Source organism: Cupressus sempervirens, chromosome 6 (assembly GCF_028749045.1).
Source record: "Cupressus sempervirens isolate cs-2001-9-10 chromosome 6, ASM2874904v1, whole genome shotgun sequence".
Classification (NCBI taxonomy): domain Eukaryota; kingdom Viridiplantae; phylum Streptophyta; class Pinopsida; order Cupressales; family Cupressaceae; genus Cupressus; species Cupressus sempervirens.
This window is the reverse complement of record NC_143123.1, coordinates 26,733,102-26,751,925: the sequence shown is the minus strand read 5'-3', so window position 1 is coordinate 26,751,925 and position 18,824 is coordinate 26,733,102. Positions and strand designations below refer to the sequence as shown.

The 18,824-nt window shown below is 38.4% G+C and overlaps 2 protein-coding genes across 5 annotated transcripts in view; one reads left to right on the top strand and one right to left on the bottom strand.

Annotated features, from left to right (window-relative positions):
* The window catches only part of LOC149550912 (DNA repair protein RadA-like protein), a 168,983-nt gene that overhangs the window by 124,512 nt on the left and 25,647 nt on the right, over nucleotides 1-18,824 (bottom strand). The window lies entirely within an intron of this gene.
* Nucleotides 2,319-5,086, top strand: LOC149550913 (uncharacterized). The gene is made up of 2 exons (XM_089789598.1): nucleotides 2,319-4,480; nucleotides 4,607-5,086. The coding sequence occupies exons 1-2, from the start codon at nucleotides 4,160-4,162 to the stop codon at nucleotides 4,991-4,993; spliced, it is 708 nt and encodes a 235-aa protein (XP_089645724.1). The 5' UTR covers nucleotides 2,319-4,159; the 3' UTR covers nucleotides 4,994-5,086.

Here is an 18,824-nt window from a genome sequence, read left to right as displayed (position 1 = left end):
ATTGCAAATTATTTGAGAGGAGACTTCTAATCAAAATTGTTGATGTTCAATAGCTTCAATTGTATAAACATGTGAGATAATATTATTGTGTGTATATATATACACTATGTCACAGAGTTCGCTGAATTCTTGGCATGAAATTAGAATTTCAGCGAATTTCAAATATTTCCATAAAATTCCTTGAAATTCGACATTTTAAAACAATGTTTAAGGGTTCAAAATATCATTGTCATCCCGACTTCACTAGAAAGGAGCTTAGCTGCAAGACAAGAGCAAAGAAGTTGAAATACCATTGTTAATTGTTAATCGTTCGATCTGGAAATACCATTGCTAATCGTCCGTTTGAAATATCATTTTTAATCGTCCAACATGGAAAATTTTATGAGACAAAGGGAAGACAAAAGCTAAGTTGCGTCGGACGATTCATTCATTCATGTTTTTTTGATTGATTTTATGTTTAATATAAATATTATTATATAGCTTCTAGTTTGTGATATTTAGAATTTTTTTTACTATATAATATTTTTGGTTTTTATGAATTTTTTTTAGTATTAAATTGTTATAAATTAAATTATATTAATAAAAATCTAATCATATAATTTAAATAAAATTTGTATTTTACAAATGTGTCAATGTTTTAATAATAATTTTAAAACTATTTAAGAATGTTAAAATATTTGGCTCAATTACTATATATATATAATTATATTAATCAATTATTTATCATATCATTTAAGTATAATTATATATTATAAATGTGTCAGTCTTTTTATAATGATTTTAAATCTATTTAATAGCGTCAAAATATTTTGTTAGTTTACTATGTTATATATATATGGCGAATTTCATGTCAAACTTTTTTCCAAATTTTTACTCTCGCAAAACTTCATCCGAATTTTATGGTTACCGAACTCAAATTCAAGTTCAAACCTTGTGATTGTGTGTGTGTGTGTGTATTTATTTATTATATAAGATATAAATTATATATATGTGTCATATAAATTTATATATATCTAAGTATTATTATTAATATAATGAGACAAAAGAAATACTATATATAGATCATATATATGTGTGTGTGTAATTATATTAATAAAAAGAGTATATGTTAATGAATAGACATGTCCCATGAAGGGACATATCTCTTCGTGTCTCACCCACAATATAAATAAGAGTGAGATTGTTGCATGTGCAAAACACATACATGATAAGCAATGTTATTACATTTGCAGTGATTGAAATTTAACATGGTATCAGAGCCAAGTTCGAAATTCTCGAAATTTCAAATGAATTGGAGTTTCTTGTGATAGTTGTCAAGCTTAATGAACAAGATAGTCTAATAACAAATGAGATCCACCTCGGACACCTCATAAAAAAAGTAAATACTTCTAGTCTAATAACAAATGCTTCCATATATTATAAGGATGGTGGATATAGATTATAGGAATTGAGCAAGTGGACAAAGATAAACAAGTGCATACCATGAGAGATGGATTGAACTACAATACAATAAAAAACATTTATAGCAAACAACATTCTCAATACAAGAGGACAAAAATGTGAATATAGTCGCTGCCAAAGTGGGGTTGGTAAGCCTTGACCTCAGGTGGATCTACATCAGGAAGTGCTTTGAACACACAAAGTCAAGGCAAAACGACTGAGAGAGGAAGTAATTCCCGAAATTGTGGGAAATCAAGAGGAAAGTCAAAGGGGAGGAGGCCTCGATTGAGAGGACCGAATGACTGCTGGTACTATGGGAAACTAGGGCATAAAAAGAAAGATTGTTGGACTCGAAAGAAAAATGAAGGAGATAAACCTAAGTTATCGGATTCGCACCCTGGAGCTCGAGTCCAGGTCCGGATTCATTCGGGTCCGAATTCGAGCCCGGGTCCGCGACCGGTCCGGGCAGGGTCCGTATTTTGGCCGGCAGGTCCTCTCGGGTCCGTGCAAGGACCCGCAGGCCAAAATGCGGACCCTGCCCGGACCGGTCGCGGACCCACGGCAGGTGGGGCCAAAAAGTGGCCCAAAAAACCAATAAAATTATGTTTTTTTTATTATTTTTTTTGCCAAACCCTAAAGTAAGGCTTATTAGATGCATTTCATTCATCTAATCTCTCATTTGCTTTGTCATTTTGCTCTCTCATTTTGGTGTGGCCATTTTGCAAGTTTGAAGAGAAGGTTGTAGAGATTGTTTGTGGAGTCTCAAATCCTTCAAATAATCAGTGTTGAGTGTTCCAAGTATGCATTTGATCCTTCCTTTTGCTTCTTTCATAGTTTGTTTTTAGTTTTTTTAAATTTTTTATATTTATTGTTCTAAATTTTTATCAAGTTTTGTATAAGTTTTGAAATATTTTTTTAAATTTGTTTTTATAGATTGCAAGAATCCAAGAATGAGTAGTCAGGGTTTAGTGGGTGGGGTGGGATCCCAAAGATTTAAAATTGATAAAGGCTCTCCTTTGTGGAAGTATACAACAAGAATTGAGCAATGTGCTAGTGGGGGAGGGTATATATGGAAATGCAATTTTTGCCAAAACCAATATAGAAGCTCCTATTTCCGGGTTAAACATCATTTGATAGGTCCACCAGGTCAAGGGATTTCCATGTGTGAGGGGCCCCCAGAAGGAGGTAAAAAAGGGTTGTCGGCTCCTCAAATAGCAGGCATGTTAAAAGAACAAGAAGAGGCTGATAGGTTAGTGTCAAAGGCAAAAAAAGATAAGTCAAAGCAAATACCACCAACACCACCCTCTCAAACAATTAGTAAACCACATCCCTTCCTACCTACCCCATCTATGGATGAAGATGAAATAGAAACACCCGCATCCCGCAAGAGAGGCCCATTAGATACGGCATTTGAAAATGACAAGAGAGAAATTGCTGACATAAAGGTTGGGCGTTGCCTCATTACAAATGGTGTTTGATTCAATCTAGTGAGATCCCCTTATTGGAGAGAGATGGTGAAAGCAATAAATGATGCACCTCATGGTTACCAATCCCCTGGATATGAAAAGTTGAGAACCACCATATTGCATAAGGAGAGAAAGAATGTAGAAAACCTCCTCAAACCAATAAGAGATTCTTGGATCCAAATGGGGGTGAGCATTGTCTCTGATGGATGAAAAGATTGCAAAAACCGTCCATTAATAAATGTGATTGCTGTTTGCCCCAAGGGGGTAATGTTTTTGAAGGCGGTTGATTGTGAAGGGCAAGTAAAAGATGCAAATTTTATTGCCCAACTTCTCATTGAATCCATAGAGTCCGTGGGAGTTGACAATGTTGTCCAAGTAATAACGAGCAATGCTAAAGTTTGTAAGGCTGCAGGTGCTTTGGTAGAAGCACGATATGAGCATATCTTTTGGACACCATGCACTGTCCACACCTTGAACTTGGTGATGAAAACAATGGGCAGCCAAATTGAATGGATGAAAAATGTGTATGAGGAGGGTGAGCAGATCCAAATGTTTGTGACAAACCACCATATGTCACAAGCAATTTTCAGAACTTTCTCCCGCTTGGAATTATTGAAGGTAAATTTTAAACTTTATTTAGCTTCATTTATCATATTAATTTTTGTGTCATACTTTACAAAATTTAATACATATTCTTAAATTTTTGTGTTATCAACTTATCATATTAACTTACAATTTGAATTAACATGGTAATAGGTTGCTGAAACAAGGTTTGCTTCACACACAATCATCCTTAGATGACTTGTGAGGGTGAAAGAGGCATTGGGTCAAATGGTTATTAGCAACAAATGGGGTGGATGGAAGCAAGCTGATACAGAAAAGGCCAAAACTATAAAGGATTTGATCTTGAGTGATAATTTTTGGAATAGGATGGAATATGCATTAGAACTCACCGAGCCCATCATGTCTATGCTTCGGTATGCCGACACGGATGAGCCTTGTTTGGGGAACATATATGATGCCATGGACTCTATGCTAGAAAGAATGAAATCAGTAAGTTTAAATTTTTATACAATACTTTATCCTTGTTTATTGAGAGATTTTGATTTTTGATTTTAATTAAGTTATTAACACTACATCAAGATAACTTACATGTACATCATTTGACATCCTAGGTCATTTAGAGGAGAGAGCAGGATCCTGATACCCTGTACACTAAGGTGGAAAAAATTGTTCTACATCGTTGGAACAAGATGACTACACCTTTACACCTGTTGGCATATGCACTTTCTCCTAGATATTATAGCAGTGAGATACTTGCTATTCCTGGTAGAGTGGCACCATATAGAGATCCTGAAGTTGCTGCTGGGTATAAGAGGACACTTAACAGGCTCTTTAGTGATCCTGATGTGGCATCAAATGTTAGGAGAGAGTTTGTTGATTTTGTCTCAAGCAAAAATGCAAAGCCTGATGCAATCAATGACCAAAGTAAATTGGATGCCATTGGATGGTGGTACTTACATGGGGAAAGTTACATGTACCTCCAACCTCTTGCCATTAAGATCTTGTCACAAGTATGTATTTAAGTTTTTTTTCCTTTTCTTATGGCCACTTAGCTTGTCGAATTAGCACTCTTAAATTCCTATTGTATTGTAAAATTACTTAGCTAATTTTTTAAAATTTGTTGGTTGTCTCTCTAGGTTGCAAGCTCTTCTGCTGCTGAGCGGAATTGGAGTACATACTCCTTTATCCACTCAGTGAAGCGTAACTGGTTGGGTTCAAAGAAAGTAGAGGACTTGGTATTTATTCACAACAACTGGCGCCTCTTATCACGCAAGGATCCAGGATATAAGAAGGGACCAGAGAAGTTGTGGGATGTACTACCTGAGACTTCTAACTTGGATATGACTGTCCAAGATATATCTAGAATTGCCTTGCTAGATGTTGAGGAGGACGAGGAGGAGGATGTGGCTGCATCTGGGGCTAGTGGAACCGGTTTGGGTTCCAATGATGTGGAAAATGTCAATGATATAGATGAGGATGAAGCCATTGATCCCTCATATTTTGATGACCCATTTGACCCTTGAAGGGCATTTGCATCTTTGATAAACTATGTTTAAACATTTGTCATTGACTCATTGAGTCATTTATGATTTATCACTATGTTTCACAGTTTCAAACTTTATTAAGTCATAGTTTATTATCTATCAATCTGATGAAGTAGTCTATGTTTTGAAATTCCATTTTGCATTTTAGTAATTCAATGTATGAGTTTATTTACAACATTAGCATAGATTAATGAGTGAGTATTTAATGTTTATCTTTGACATTTGGCATTATCAATAATCAAGTAACATTGATATATTCATACTATGGAATGACTTAGTTTTACTTTTACAACTATATGAGTTTATAATTTTTTTTGCATATATATATATACTAACGAACCCACCCAAAAACCCAAATGGGGAAAAAAAAAATTGCCCGAACCCACGAACCGAACCCCGAACCCCAACCCGTCCCCGAACCCGAATCGGCAACTTAGAGATAAACCAGAGGGAGAAAAGGAGGCAAATGTGGTAAGTAACAAATCTGAAGAGGATGCTTTGCTTCTGTCTTTAGAAAGTGTTGATGATTCATAAAGTTTAAATTCTGGTGCTTCATTTCATGCTACACCTCATAGAGATTATTTCATTGATTATGTCCAAAGGGATTTTGGACTTGTTTATTTTGGAGGATAATAAACCCTGTCAGATTGTTGGAAAGGGAAAAGTTAAGATTAAGTTGCAGAATGGGAATCATTGGCTACTACATGAGGTAAGACATATTCCAAGGCTGAGTAGGAATTTAATTTCAATAGGGCAACTCGGTGCTGAGGGTCGTGTAGTTACTTTTAATGATAAAAATTGGAAGGTTTCAAAAAGTTCCCTTGTAGTAACAAAAGGTGTGAAAGTGAGCACCTTATATCTTTCTACAGGTCATATTGTTATTTCTACTTTAATTGTTTCAGAGAAAAATGAATGTTCAGGAACAGTTGTTGCAGTTGAGTAGGGAGAACAAATAGTTGTTGTAGATTTTGATATAGTGTTGTGGCACAATAGACTTGGGCATATGAGTGAGAAAGGTATGAAAGTACTTTATTCAAAGAAAGTTTTACCAAGTCTGAAATGTGTTAATATGGATTTCTGTGAAAGTTGTGTGTATGGAAAACAAAAGAGAGTGAATTTTGTGAAGACTAGGAACAAAAATAAAAAGCAGAAATTAGAGCTTGTGTATACCAATGTATGGGGACCGGCTCAGGTATCTTCTCTTGGTGGCTCTCATTACTATGTTACATTCATTGATGATACAACTAAAAATGTATGGGTTTATTTCCTTAGACAGAAATCTAATGTCTTTCAAACTTTTAAGAAATGGAAATGCTTGGTTGAAAATGAGATTGGTAAGAAATTAAAATGTCTCAAATCTGATAATGGCGGTGTGTATTGCAATCATGAATTTGAAGATTATTGCTCCACTAATGGTATTCATAGACAGAAAATTGTTCCAAGGACTCCATAGGAAAATGGAGTGGTTGAACACATGAACAGGACTATAATGGAGCGTGCAAGGAGCATGAGGTTACATGTTGAGTTGCCCTTACACATGTGGGCGGAGGCTGTCAATACTATTGTATATTTGATTAATAGAGGTCCCTCTACTCTTTTGGGTTCTGGTATTCCAGAGGAAGCATGGACTGGTAAGAATGTGAGTTATTTTTTTCTCAAAACCTTCGGTTGTGAAGCATTTGCTCACATAGATGCTGAAAACAAAACCAAGCTAGAAGCTAAGTCAAAGAAATGTGTATTTGTTGGATATGGCATTAATGAATTTGGTTATAAGCTTTGGGATTTTGAAAACCATAAAATTGTAAGAAGCAGGGATGTCATATTCAATGAGAAAGTGTTGTACAAAGATCTATTGCAGCAACATGAGAAGAAAAAAGATGATTATGTAGTGCTAGATGATACTCCAAAAAATGATGTTCCAGTCATTCCTCATTATGTGCAACAACCACAACAACAAATACCACACACACCAGTGAATGTTAGACAGTCAACAAGGTAAATTAGACCCCTAGAAAGATTTTCTCCCTCTTTGTATTTTATTTTACTAACAGATGTTGGTGAACCTGAATGTTATGACGAAGTTGTGCAAATGGATACTAAGATTCAGTGGGAGTCTGCAATGAACGATGAAATGAACTCTTTGTTGAAAAATAAGACATGGGATTTATGCACATTGCCTGCAGGTAAAAGGGCTTTACAGAATAAGAGGGTTTACAAGTTAAAAGAAGAGGATGGAGGTAAGAAAAGATTTAAAGCCAGGTTAGTTGTAAAAGGATTTGCACAGAAAAAGGCATTGATTTTGGTGAGATATTTTCCCCTGTTGTTAAGATGACTTCTATTCGTACTATTTTAAGTATTGTGGCTACTGAAGATTTGCATTTAGAGCAGCTTAATGTTAAACAGCTTTCCTTCATAGTAATTTTGTAATGCTCCCTTTATAAAACAAATAATAATTTAATCTTTGTAACGAGTCGATTGATTTATTTTATCTCGGACCCATTTTTATTTTTGTTTTTGTAGTTTGTGTCGCAGTCGGCCATCTTTGTACACCCTCGGAAAGGTTTCCCCAACGGATATTTAAGCACGATTGTAGGAAGTCTGTAGGTATGCTTTGGATTTTATTTCTCTGTACTGCAGATTCCTGTTAGAGTTCAGGATTCTTTGCCATTTCATAAGTGAAAGATCTTCCATATTTGGCTTGTACAGTTTCAATGGGATTCAACCCTCACCCTACTCCGTTGGTGTTCGTCTTGGTCTGTATTTGGCAAATTGAGAACTTAATTGCATATCAGTACCTATTGATGAATCTTTTGGCTCTGTTTTTGCAATTTGTGTATGTTTCCTTCTGCAATTCTAAGTAGCATCATTAATTTGTCTTGCACCTTGAAGTATCCTCATACATTCCACTCTCCACAATCACCGTACACCAATCTTGGCTTCCATACAGCCTTAATTTGCTTGGTATGGAAAGTTTTGTGCTTCCACTCTAACCATACGGGCACCCAGAGATACCCTATGGCTTCCTGCATTCCGTACGGCATTCTCCACTAGCCGTATGACCTTTCCTCACAGCCATACAACCTTCTACAATACTATACGTTATCAGGACCCTCCCATACGGCTTTCCACCGTACACTTGTTGGCTTCTTCCAATGAACGACTTCCTGTAGCAACCGTACAACTTCTTATAGTCATCATACGGCCATAGTTCCTACCGTACATCTAACACATCAATTCTGTACGGCCTTCTAGCACACGTACGGACTGTTAGCGGCACATCTAGGCAACTCCGTACGGAGATCTATCCCTGACATATGGCTAGCAAATTCGTAATCGTACCTCCTCCACCCTGTTGCACATTCATACTGTCATTCGGGAACCTTCAGCCTGCTCGAGGTGAGTTGCCTGGGACATTACAGTGGTATCAGAGCTCTTCGATCTTGCTAGCCTATGGACAATGAATGATAGTTTATCGAATGGCTAACGAACGGGAACCGACCGACGCCGAACTTGTGGCACTTTTGAGGGAACTTGCTTGGAATCAGGCACAGATCATGAATACGCAACGACTCATGCAAGAAACCCTCAAGAAGTTGACAGAGAACAAAATGGACACAACGTAGACTCAGTATCGGGAAACCACACCCTCAGCCCGCACGCTCTCGACCTTCCATGCCGACCTTCCCACCACGGACGAAAGCACATCACGGAGAGAGACTACCAACTTTTAAAGAGATAAGAGAGGACTAGAGGAATGCAAACCTTGAAGAGGACATTTCCTACAAAGATTAAGCAGATCTGAGAATGAGATATTCAAGAGGCAGAAACAGAGGATACTTTAACGATGATCTCAAGAGAAAATTGAGTAAGGTGAATCTGTCTCCTTCTGACGAAGCAGGTTCCATTTCAGCGCAAGCATGGGTAATGAAGGTCGATACCTACTTCCAACTGAATCCTATGCTAGAAGAAGAAGCAATCAAGTTTGCCGCATTGCACCTGGAGGGAGTTGCGCACAAATGGTGGCACCACAGCACCATCACATTAGGGCATGATCAAATAAAAACTTATGCAGAATTCACGGAGAAATTGATAGAACGATTTGATGGGAAAGATCCCAAGCTCAATTTCAAAGACTTGGCGCAACTAAAGCAAACTAGATCAGTTGATCAATTCATTGCGAAATGTCAGAGACTTTCTATGTTGGTCACAGACATTTCTGAAAGAAGGCGGGTCGTGCTCTTCATGGATGGACTGGTCGAACCGTTGAAAGGTTGGGTGAAGGGATTCAATCCGTCTACATTGTCAAAAGCAATCAATAAGGCCCGAAGTATGGCATCGTCGTCAACATCATCCTCATCTTCTCAAAGTCACTCACATCTGAAACCGCCGACGTTTCCGAGGGACAAACCTTTGTCCAAGAAGCCATCGTTGGATGAAGCTACCTAACAGGAACTCCGAAGGAAGTTATGTTTCAATTGCAAGGGGCCTTCGGAGCCTGGCCACCAATGCCTCGAGAAGGGGAAGATCCATTACATTGAGGTAGTGCCCGATGATGAGGATGAACACGAACAAGAAGAAATGTCGGCGTAAGATAACCAACCTAACAATGACACCAACATGATCAATTTAAACCGTACAGAGAGGATTGCAACCTTGGTACAGCGCGGAGGATCCATTGCATTGGTTGGTAGTCTGAGGTGCACAATTTTTCGTGTACGAGGTACCCTTCAAGGACAATGGGTTACGATGATATTGGATAGCGAAGCTACTTTGAATTTCATAAACTCATTCTTGGTAAAGCGAAGAAGTCTCCCTATGAAAGCACATGCAAGCTTTCAGGTCAAGGTAGCCAGAGGGACTTTCTTGCCCTGCACGCACCTTGTTCCTCAGTCGATCATCACAATGGCGAATCACACGGTGACAGAGGACTTTTTCATAGTGGACCTCGCTGACATGGAAGTCATTCTGGGCATACAGTGGATGTAGACACTTGATGAGTACACTCAAAGTTTCAAGCGGATCGACTTCACTTTTGTGGTTGACGAAAAGAAGGTTGTCCTCCGAGGGATGGCAAATGAAGGTCCGAAGAAAGTTTCCGCGCATCGAATGGAGGCAATCTTGCAGCACGATGACGTTGCATGGGCTACGAATTGTTTTATCTCGACAAAACCTATGAAGGGGCACCGAACACCTCCACAGGATGATGAACTTCAAGATATTTTAAGTGGGCATGAAAGAGTCTTCATGGATATTGCTCCTGGCATACCACCTCAACAGGGGTTTGAGCACACTATCGAGTTGGAATCAGAAGCAAAGCCGGTCATAACAACACCGTACTGCCACCCCAAGAAATTTAAGGATGAGATCGAACGGACGATTCAGGAATTGCTTGAGAAAGGATGGATCCGTCCCAATTCTAGCCCGTTCGTGTCATCCGTGGTGTTGGTCAAAAAGGACGGAACGATGCACATGTGTGTGGACTATCGTGTGCTGAACAAAAGGACAATAAAGAATAGCTATCCCATCCCAAGGATTGATGAGTTGTTGGATGAACTACATGGCGTGGTCTATTTTTCAAAAATAGATCTTCGTTTTGGATACCATTAGATCCGAATAAGGGAAGATGTGGAGAAAACAGCTTTCCATTGCCACTACGAACATTATAAGTTCCTGGTCATGCCGGTTGGTTTGACCAACGCACCTGCTACATTTCAATAATGCATGAACCACATCTTCAACAAACAGTTGCGTAAGTATCTATTGGTATTCTTTGATGATCTTATTTATAGCAAGACATGGGAGGAGCACCTAAAGCATCTGAATGAAATTTTGAGTATCATGGAGGAACAGTCCCTATTCGCCAAGCAGTCCAAATGTGAGTTTGGTATGACAAAGATATTGTACTTGGGGCATGTCGTCAATAAATATGGGGTTCAAGTGCATCAGGAGAAGATTCAGGCTATCTTCGACTGGCCTCCCCCAAAATCACTCACAGATCTGCGAGGATTCTTCGGACTGTGCAATTACTATAGGAGATTTGTCAAAGGATTTACTCAGCTCAGTGCACCTTTAACGGATCTCACGAAGAAAGGGGCTTTCCAATGGAACAAAGAAGCACAACTCATCTTTGATAAGCTAAAAGAGGCCATGAGCACTTGCCCAGTTCTTGCACTGCCTAACTTCACCTGACCATTCATCTTGGAATGCAATGCGTCCAGGGAGGGCATTGGGGCGGTTTTGATGTAGGATAGACACCCCATCACCTATGAGAGCAGGAAGTTTACACCAGCAGAACGTATGTATTCCATCTACGACAAAGAAATGTTGGCCATCGTACATGCACTAACCAAGTTCCGACAGTATCTAGTAGGTGCCAAGTTTTTCGTCCGTACGGATCACAACAATTTGAGATATTTCTTGGAGCAGCGAGATTTGAACGAACGGCAACAAAAATGGGTAAACAAAGTTCAATATTTTGATTTCGACATTGAACATGTAAAAGAGAAGAATAATGTTGTTGCAGATGCCTTGTGTAGAAAACCCACCATCTACTCGATAGACCAAATCTCAATCGACTGGAAGGCACAACTGTTAGTAGAATATTCTTAGAATACATTTGCCTGTAAGATAATGGATGGCCACACCCACGATGATCGGTACAAAGTGATGGATGATATTATCTACTATAAAGACCAGATATACCTAGTGCTAGAATCCAAACTGAAGCAGATCCTAAAGGAAGTACTCGACTCACCTCTAGCTAGACACCCCGGCTTCCTTAAAACGTACAGAAGTATTTGAGAGAGATGTTCATGGAAGGGACTGAAAGGGGATGTATTGCAACATGTAAGAGAATGTATGGTTTGCCAACAGAACAAGTCCGAACACACTCTTCCTACCAGGTTGTTGCAGCCATTGCCAATTCCCAAACATAAGTGGGAAAGTATATCGATGGACTTCATAACAGGTCTTCCCAAGGTGAACGGAAAGGACTGTATCTTCGTAGTGGTTGACAAATTAACAAAGTATGCACACTTCTTCGCCATCCCCTCAGACCTTCAGGCTGCACAAGTCGCTGACCTGTATTTCAGAGAAGTCTTTCGCCTGCACGGGTTACCCCAAAACATCGTCAGTGATTGGGATGGACAATTCGTCAATATTTTCTAGACAAAATTATTTCGGATGTTAGGGACAAAATTATCACCGAGCATCATTTACCACCCGCAGACGGACAATCAAACTGAGATTGTGAACAAATGGCTCAAAGGCTACCTTCGAAACTATGTCTCGGCACAACAACGAGTGTGGGTAAAATGGATCCATCTCGAGTACTGCTACAATACCATGTATCACATGTCCATCAGGATGGCGCCATTCAAAGCTCTGTACGAGCACAAACCCCTCTCCTTCATTGACATAATTCTGGGTGACAGTCATGCTCCAAGGGCGAAAGATTGGCTTCAGGAGGGACAAGACATTCTGAGGAGCTTGAAAGAGAACCTGCAGCAGGCACAAAATCGACAGAAGGTGTACACCGACAGATATCGAATAGAGAGGACTTTTGAAGTGGAGGCTCTGGTCTATCTCCAGCTTCAGCCATACCGACAGTCTTCATTAAAGGGAACAGGAAAGGAGAAATTGAAGCCACACTTTTATGGTCCCTATCGCATGATCCGTCGCATTGGTGAGGTAGCGTACAAAATAGAACTTCTAGAGGGTAGCCACATTCACAATGTCTTCCATGTTTCGCGTCTGAAGAAGGCTATAGGACAAAACTTCATAGTCACTACTGACCTTCCGCCACTCAATGAGGAAGGGAAGCTCATTTTGGAACCTGCTGAGATTCTCAAAGTGCGTGAAAAGGCCCTATGGAACCACACCGTGAGGAAATGCTTGGTCAGCTAACAACATCTACCCTTGGACGACGCAACATGAGAAGGCGAGCACATCCTTCAACACCTGGCATTGAACTTGCTTGAGGACAAGCAAATTTTGGGACGGGAGGACTATAATATTCCCGTTATAAAACAAATAATAATTTAATCTTTGTAACGGGTCTATTGATTTATTTTATCTTGGACCCATTTTTATTTTTGTTTTTATAGTTTGTGTTGTCGTTGGCTATCTTTGTACACCCTCGGAAAGGTTTCCTTGACGGGTATTTAAGCACGGCTATAGGAAGTTTGTAGGCATGCTTTGGAATTTATTTCCCTGTACTACGAATTCCTGTTGGAGTTCGGGATTGTTGGATTGTTCGCCATTTCGGAAGTGAAATATCTTCCATATTTGGCTTGCACGGTTTCAGTGGGATTCAACCCTGACCCTACTCTGTTGGTGTTCGTCTTGGTCTAACTTAATTGCATATCAGTACCTGTTGATGAATCTTTTGGCTCTATTTTTGCAATTTGTGTATGTTTCCTTCTGCGATTCTAAGTAGCATCATTAATTTGTCTTGCACCTTGAAGCATCTTCATACATTCCACTCTCCACAGTCACCGTACACCATTCCTGGCTTCCGTACAACCTTAATTTGCTTGGTACGACAAGTTCTATGCTTCCACTCTAACCATACGGGCACCCAGAGACACCGTACGGCTTCCTGCATTCCATACGGCATTCTCCACTAGCCGTACAGCCTTTCCTCACAGCCATACAGCCTTCTACAATACCATACGCTATCAGGACCCTCTCATACTCCTTTCCACCATACGCTTGTTGGCTTCTTCCACCGTACGACTTCCTGTAGCAACTATACGGCTTCTTATAGTCACCATACAGCCATAATTCCTACTGTATGACTAACAAATCAATTCCATATAGCCTTCTAGCACACGTACGAACTGTTAGTGGCCCATCTTGGTAACTCCGTACGGAGATCTATCCCTGACGTACGGCTACCAACTTCGTAACCGTACCTCCTGCACCCTGTTGCACATTCATACTGCCATTCGGGAACCTTCAGCCTGCTCAAGATGAGTCGCCTGGGACATTATAGATTTGAATGAAGAGATATGTATGGCTTAGCCACAGGGACTTGAGGTCAAAGGTAAGGAGAACTTGGTGTGCAAATTGAAGAAAAGTTTATACGGCTTGAAGCAAGCACCTCGGCAATGGTATCTGAAATTTGACAGTTTTATGCATGAGCATGGATATAGTAAGTGTCATTCAGATCATTGTGTTTATTTTAAGAGGTTGGATGATGATAGCTACATTATTTTATCTTTATATGTTAATGATATGCTTGTAGCTAGGTCTAACATGGTTCAGATTAAGGGGCCGAAATGCCAATTAGCACATGCATTTGCTATAAAGGATTTGGGGGCAGCAAAACAAACCCTTGGTATGAAGTTTTGCAAAGATGGGAAGAACAGAAAATTGACACTATCTCAGGCTGATTATGTTGAGAAGGTGTTGCAACGTTTCTCTATGGAGAATGCTAAAGCTGTCAATGCACCTTTACCTGATCATTTGTAGTTGACTATGGAGATGTGTCCCAAGACACAAGAAGAGGAGGATAAGATGTCTAAAGTACCTTATGCTTAAGTTGTAGGAAGCTTGATGTATACTATGGTATGTACAAGGCCAAATATTGCACATGCAGTGGGAGTCGTTAGTAGGTATATCAGTCATCCCGGAATTGAGCATTGGAATGTAGTCAAATAGATTCTCAAATATTTGAGAGGAACATCAAATAAGTGTTTACACTTTGAGGGCTCTACTACTGATTTATAGGGCTATGTTGACTCAGATTTGGCAAGGGATATTGATACCAGGCGAAGTACTACAAGTTATGTCTTTACTGTTGGTGGGGCAACCGTGAGCTGGGTTTCCAGGTTACAGAAAGTTAATGCTTTATCCACTACAAAGACAGAGTATTTTGCTGCTACAGAGGCAGCTAGGGAGATGATATGGCTTCAGTTCTTCTTGGAAGAATTGGGACACCCTCAAAAGGATAATTATTTGTTTATAGATAGTCAAAGTGCCATTCATCTTGCAAAGAATTCAACTTTGCATTCAAAGACCAAACACATACAGTTGCGGTACCATTTCATTTGGTCCGATTTGGATGATGGACAGTTAAAGCTAGACAAGATACATGCAAATGACAATCCAGCAGATATGTTTACCAAAGTAGTAACCAGGGAGAAGTTGAACTCCTCTTCAGCTTCGATTGGTCTTCTAGACTGAACATGAATAAAAGAACAGCAGAGTCCACGATGGTTTGATCCAGTGGGAGCCTCATGGAGTAGCAACATAGCTACAGGATCAGTCTCCAAGTGGGAAATTGTTGTTTAGTGTGGAACCTGATCGATCCCCAAGTAGGAGATTGTTAGATTGTGGTGACTGATCAAGGAACAATACATACTCCATAATTCCTCGGTGGGGTTCAAGGTCGGGCCGGGCCCCGAGCGGGGGTTTGGGGGTGGCAGCCCCCAATACAGCCAAGGCCGTTAGGCCGCTGCTATCTGGGGGTTCAGGGGCGAAGCTCCCAAAAAAAAAATTGGGCCCTATTTTATCAGGATTTTGGGCCGATATGTAATTATTAATTATAACCCTAAAACGATGAAAATACTTGTATAAAAGGGCCTAGGGTTAGGGATTGTTTCATTATTGTGATGCGAAAATTGGTTCTTGCAACAATATTGTGCTGTAAGGGATTACGGATTGTAATCAGGTTGTAACCATTGGATCGTAATAATATTGGACTTGTTGTTTGGTGGACGTAGCCCAAGGATTGGGTGAACCACATTAAATCTTGGTGTCTTGTGTTCTTTTCTGTGTGATCTATTATTTTTTGATATTGTTTATATTTGCATGTAATTGTTATTTCTGTCCATGTTTTAATCCTAACACTAAGCAGATCATGATAAATGCTAACTTGCATGGTGGATTAAGTTCCTTAAACAAACCATGGTCTTCTATTGTGTTGGACATCTTATGACATCTGAGACAAATCATGATAGATTATATCTTGCATGGTGGATTAAGTTCCTTAAACAGGCCATCAATGTCCATATGGTATGTATTATACAGGATATGTGCACACATACCTTATGAACATTTTGAGTACTTGGTGAATGTCATGTGACTTGACATTCCAGAGGCCATTACTCTTAATATTTTGAGATATTATCTAATGGTGGATATCTTATATCAAAGATATCCTTAAAATTTGTCATTCTTGATTCTACATTAAAGAATCTTGTTTTTATCATCCCCAAGCTAAGAGGGAGTATTGATGTTTGGTAATTTCAATTGTATAAACCTATAAGATAATACTATTGTAGATATAAATACATATATGTGTGTGTATATACATATATACATATATATATGTATGTATGTATAGACTCTATCCACATATATATTTATTATATCAGATATATATATATATATGTATTCACTATAAATGAGATATAAATTTATATATATATAACTAAGTATTATTATTATTAATATAATGAGACTAAAGAAATACTATATATGTATGTATGCATATATGTAAATATATGTGTGTGTGTGTGCGCGCACACACGTATATGTGTGAAACTATATTAACTAAAAGAGCATACGTTAATGAATAGATATGTCCCTTCATGGGACACGTCTCATCGACAATATAAATACGAGTGAGATTTTTGCATTTGAAAAACACATACATGATAAGCAGTGCTATTACATTTGCAGCTATCGAAATTTATCAAAAAGGACCCCTAGCAGACTCTGCCAAAATCTAAGAAGGGCAATCTATAGAAGCTGGTCCTGCTGCAACATAATTAGATTGGAATTTATGGATCAGCCCCATGGTCACTTGCCTCATGCTCAGGTTCAGCGTACACTCAAAACTAATTTCCATCTCATCTCCCACTATATTCTTGACTCTGAGAGATCATTTTGACACCACATTTCACAAAATTAAAAAAATTCAGCCTGATTAGTAATTTTTTTTTTTTTTAAATCATTAAGAAATTACTTTAGGATTTCAGTCTAATTAATAATTTTAAAAAATAAAAATAAATCATTAAGAAATCACTTTAAAGTTTCAGCCTAATTTAGAAATTCAAATAACAAAAAACAAGTTACAAACTGCAAGCACAAGAATTTTTAAACAAGAAAGAAGAAAATACTTTCAACAAGAAACAATGAAAAAACTAAAATATATTCAACATTTAGTTATAGAAATAAAAATCAGAAAACGAATTCTAAAAACCTACCTTGTACTTGATCAATCTTCTTCGTCTTGATGTTCATGCTCCTCTTCACTTGTAATCACTTGCAATCACTCTTTGCACTCATTTTCACTCTTTTCTCTCAATTGTAACAAACAATGTGAAATCCAAATGCAAGATAGAAATGAAGTTTAGTGGGCTTAGGAACACTTAGAAGGCCCAAAATGGAGCTCACAATACTTCAGGGTTCAAACAAATCCAATTAGATAAAAGAAATAAAAAACCACTTTTTATGAATTTGACGACTCCCCGAACGTCCCAGCATTCTAGACAGATCCCAACAGCGGTGTGGTTGTGAAGTGGCGAGCTATATGACTCTTAAATAGAAATATTTCAATTTCCCATTCCACATTTGGTTTCAAAGACATTAATTAAAAATATTTCAAACTCATTATGGTACAAAACCAAATGCCCACTGTCTTTCAAAATATTTTAATTTCATATTTAGGTGTCCCTTTTATATTGAGAATATTTAGATATTCATAAATATTAAATGATTTTATTCCATGACCTTGTTCAATTAACCCACATTAGAATAAAATGGGTTAAAATATTGACAAAAATCCAGGGACATTACCAGCGGCAACAAGCTCAATGGAAAGACATATTACAAACTGGATATTTGGTTCTTCAGCTCGTTGGGAGTGTAAATGATGTTTACTACTAAATCGCATAATCATATCATACTTCAACTAAAACAAGACAATTACCATGGCAATATGGAGAGGACTGGATTTATTTACTACTATTTCTGAGTCTTAATCTATTTTGGTCTTAAATGGACAAAAACACCTAGTTTTATTGTTAACAACATATTCATCAACCATGGAGTCATATTCTAACCACTAATCTCCATGCATTTGCATAAAGTTCAAGCATGTATATAACACAAAAAATGAACAAGAGAGCATACAAGTCCAGTGACAAACTACCAAGACAATCATTAAATGCTAAGTTGCAGATTCGGCCACTTTGTGTTGTTGTTTCTAGGTACAAATCGTATCAGAAATGGGTACGATTAAAATACCTTCCAAATTCACCATGGATGCGTTTTTTGCTATGCTGAAACGTTTCAGTGAAAATCCTACCAAATCCGGTCGAATCCAACATCTGTTCAGAAATTTCCAAAATGAATCTGGACAGATTCAAATGATTTTTGGAATGTGTTTCCTCTACAGCGAATCTGGATGAAATTTTAATGATTCTAGGAAGGCTGCACGATTTTGGAAATTATTTTCCCAATTCGATGGCAGTAAAATAGAACTTCTAATTCGTTGCAACAAGATTTGATAGTTAAATAGAGCCATTCTTAGTATTTCGCCACAACACAACACAAGTCGTTTGCATTTGCAGAGAGCATTTTGATACAACACAGGTCGTTTGCATTTGCAGAGGCATTTTACTTGTTCTGTCCACCGTTTGCAAGAGGACGGGTCGTTTGCATTTGCAGAGGCATTTTGATTGTTTGTTCGCCGTTTGCAGGAGGAGGAAGGGCAGCCGTACAGGTCATGGCATTTTGATTTTCACCATTCACATAGCGTATGTGCAGGGCATGTTTTATGGTTTTGTAAAGTTTTTGA

Coding starts and splice junctions, on each gene's coding strand:
- LOC149550913 (XM_089789598.1), top strand. CDS start 4,160: ATGACTACACCTTTACACCTGTTGGCATATGCACTTTCTCCTAGATAT. Junction 4,481..4,606: donor CCATTAAGATCTTGTCACAA/GTATGTATTTAA, acceptor TTGTCTCTCTAG/GTTGCAAGCTCTTCTGCTGC.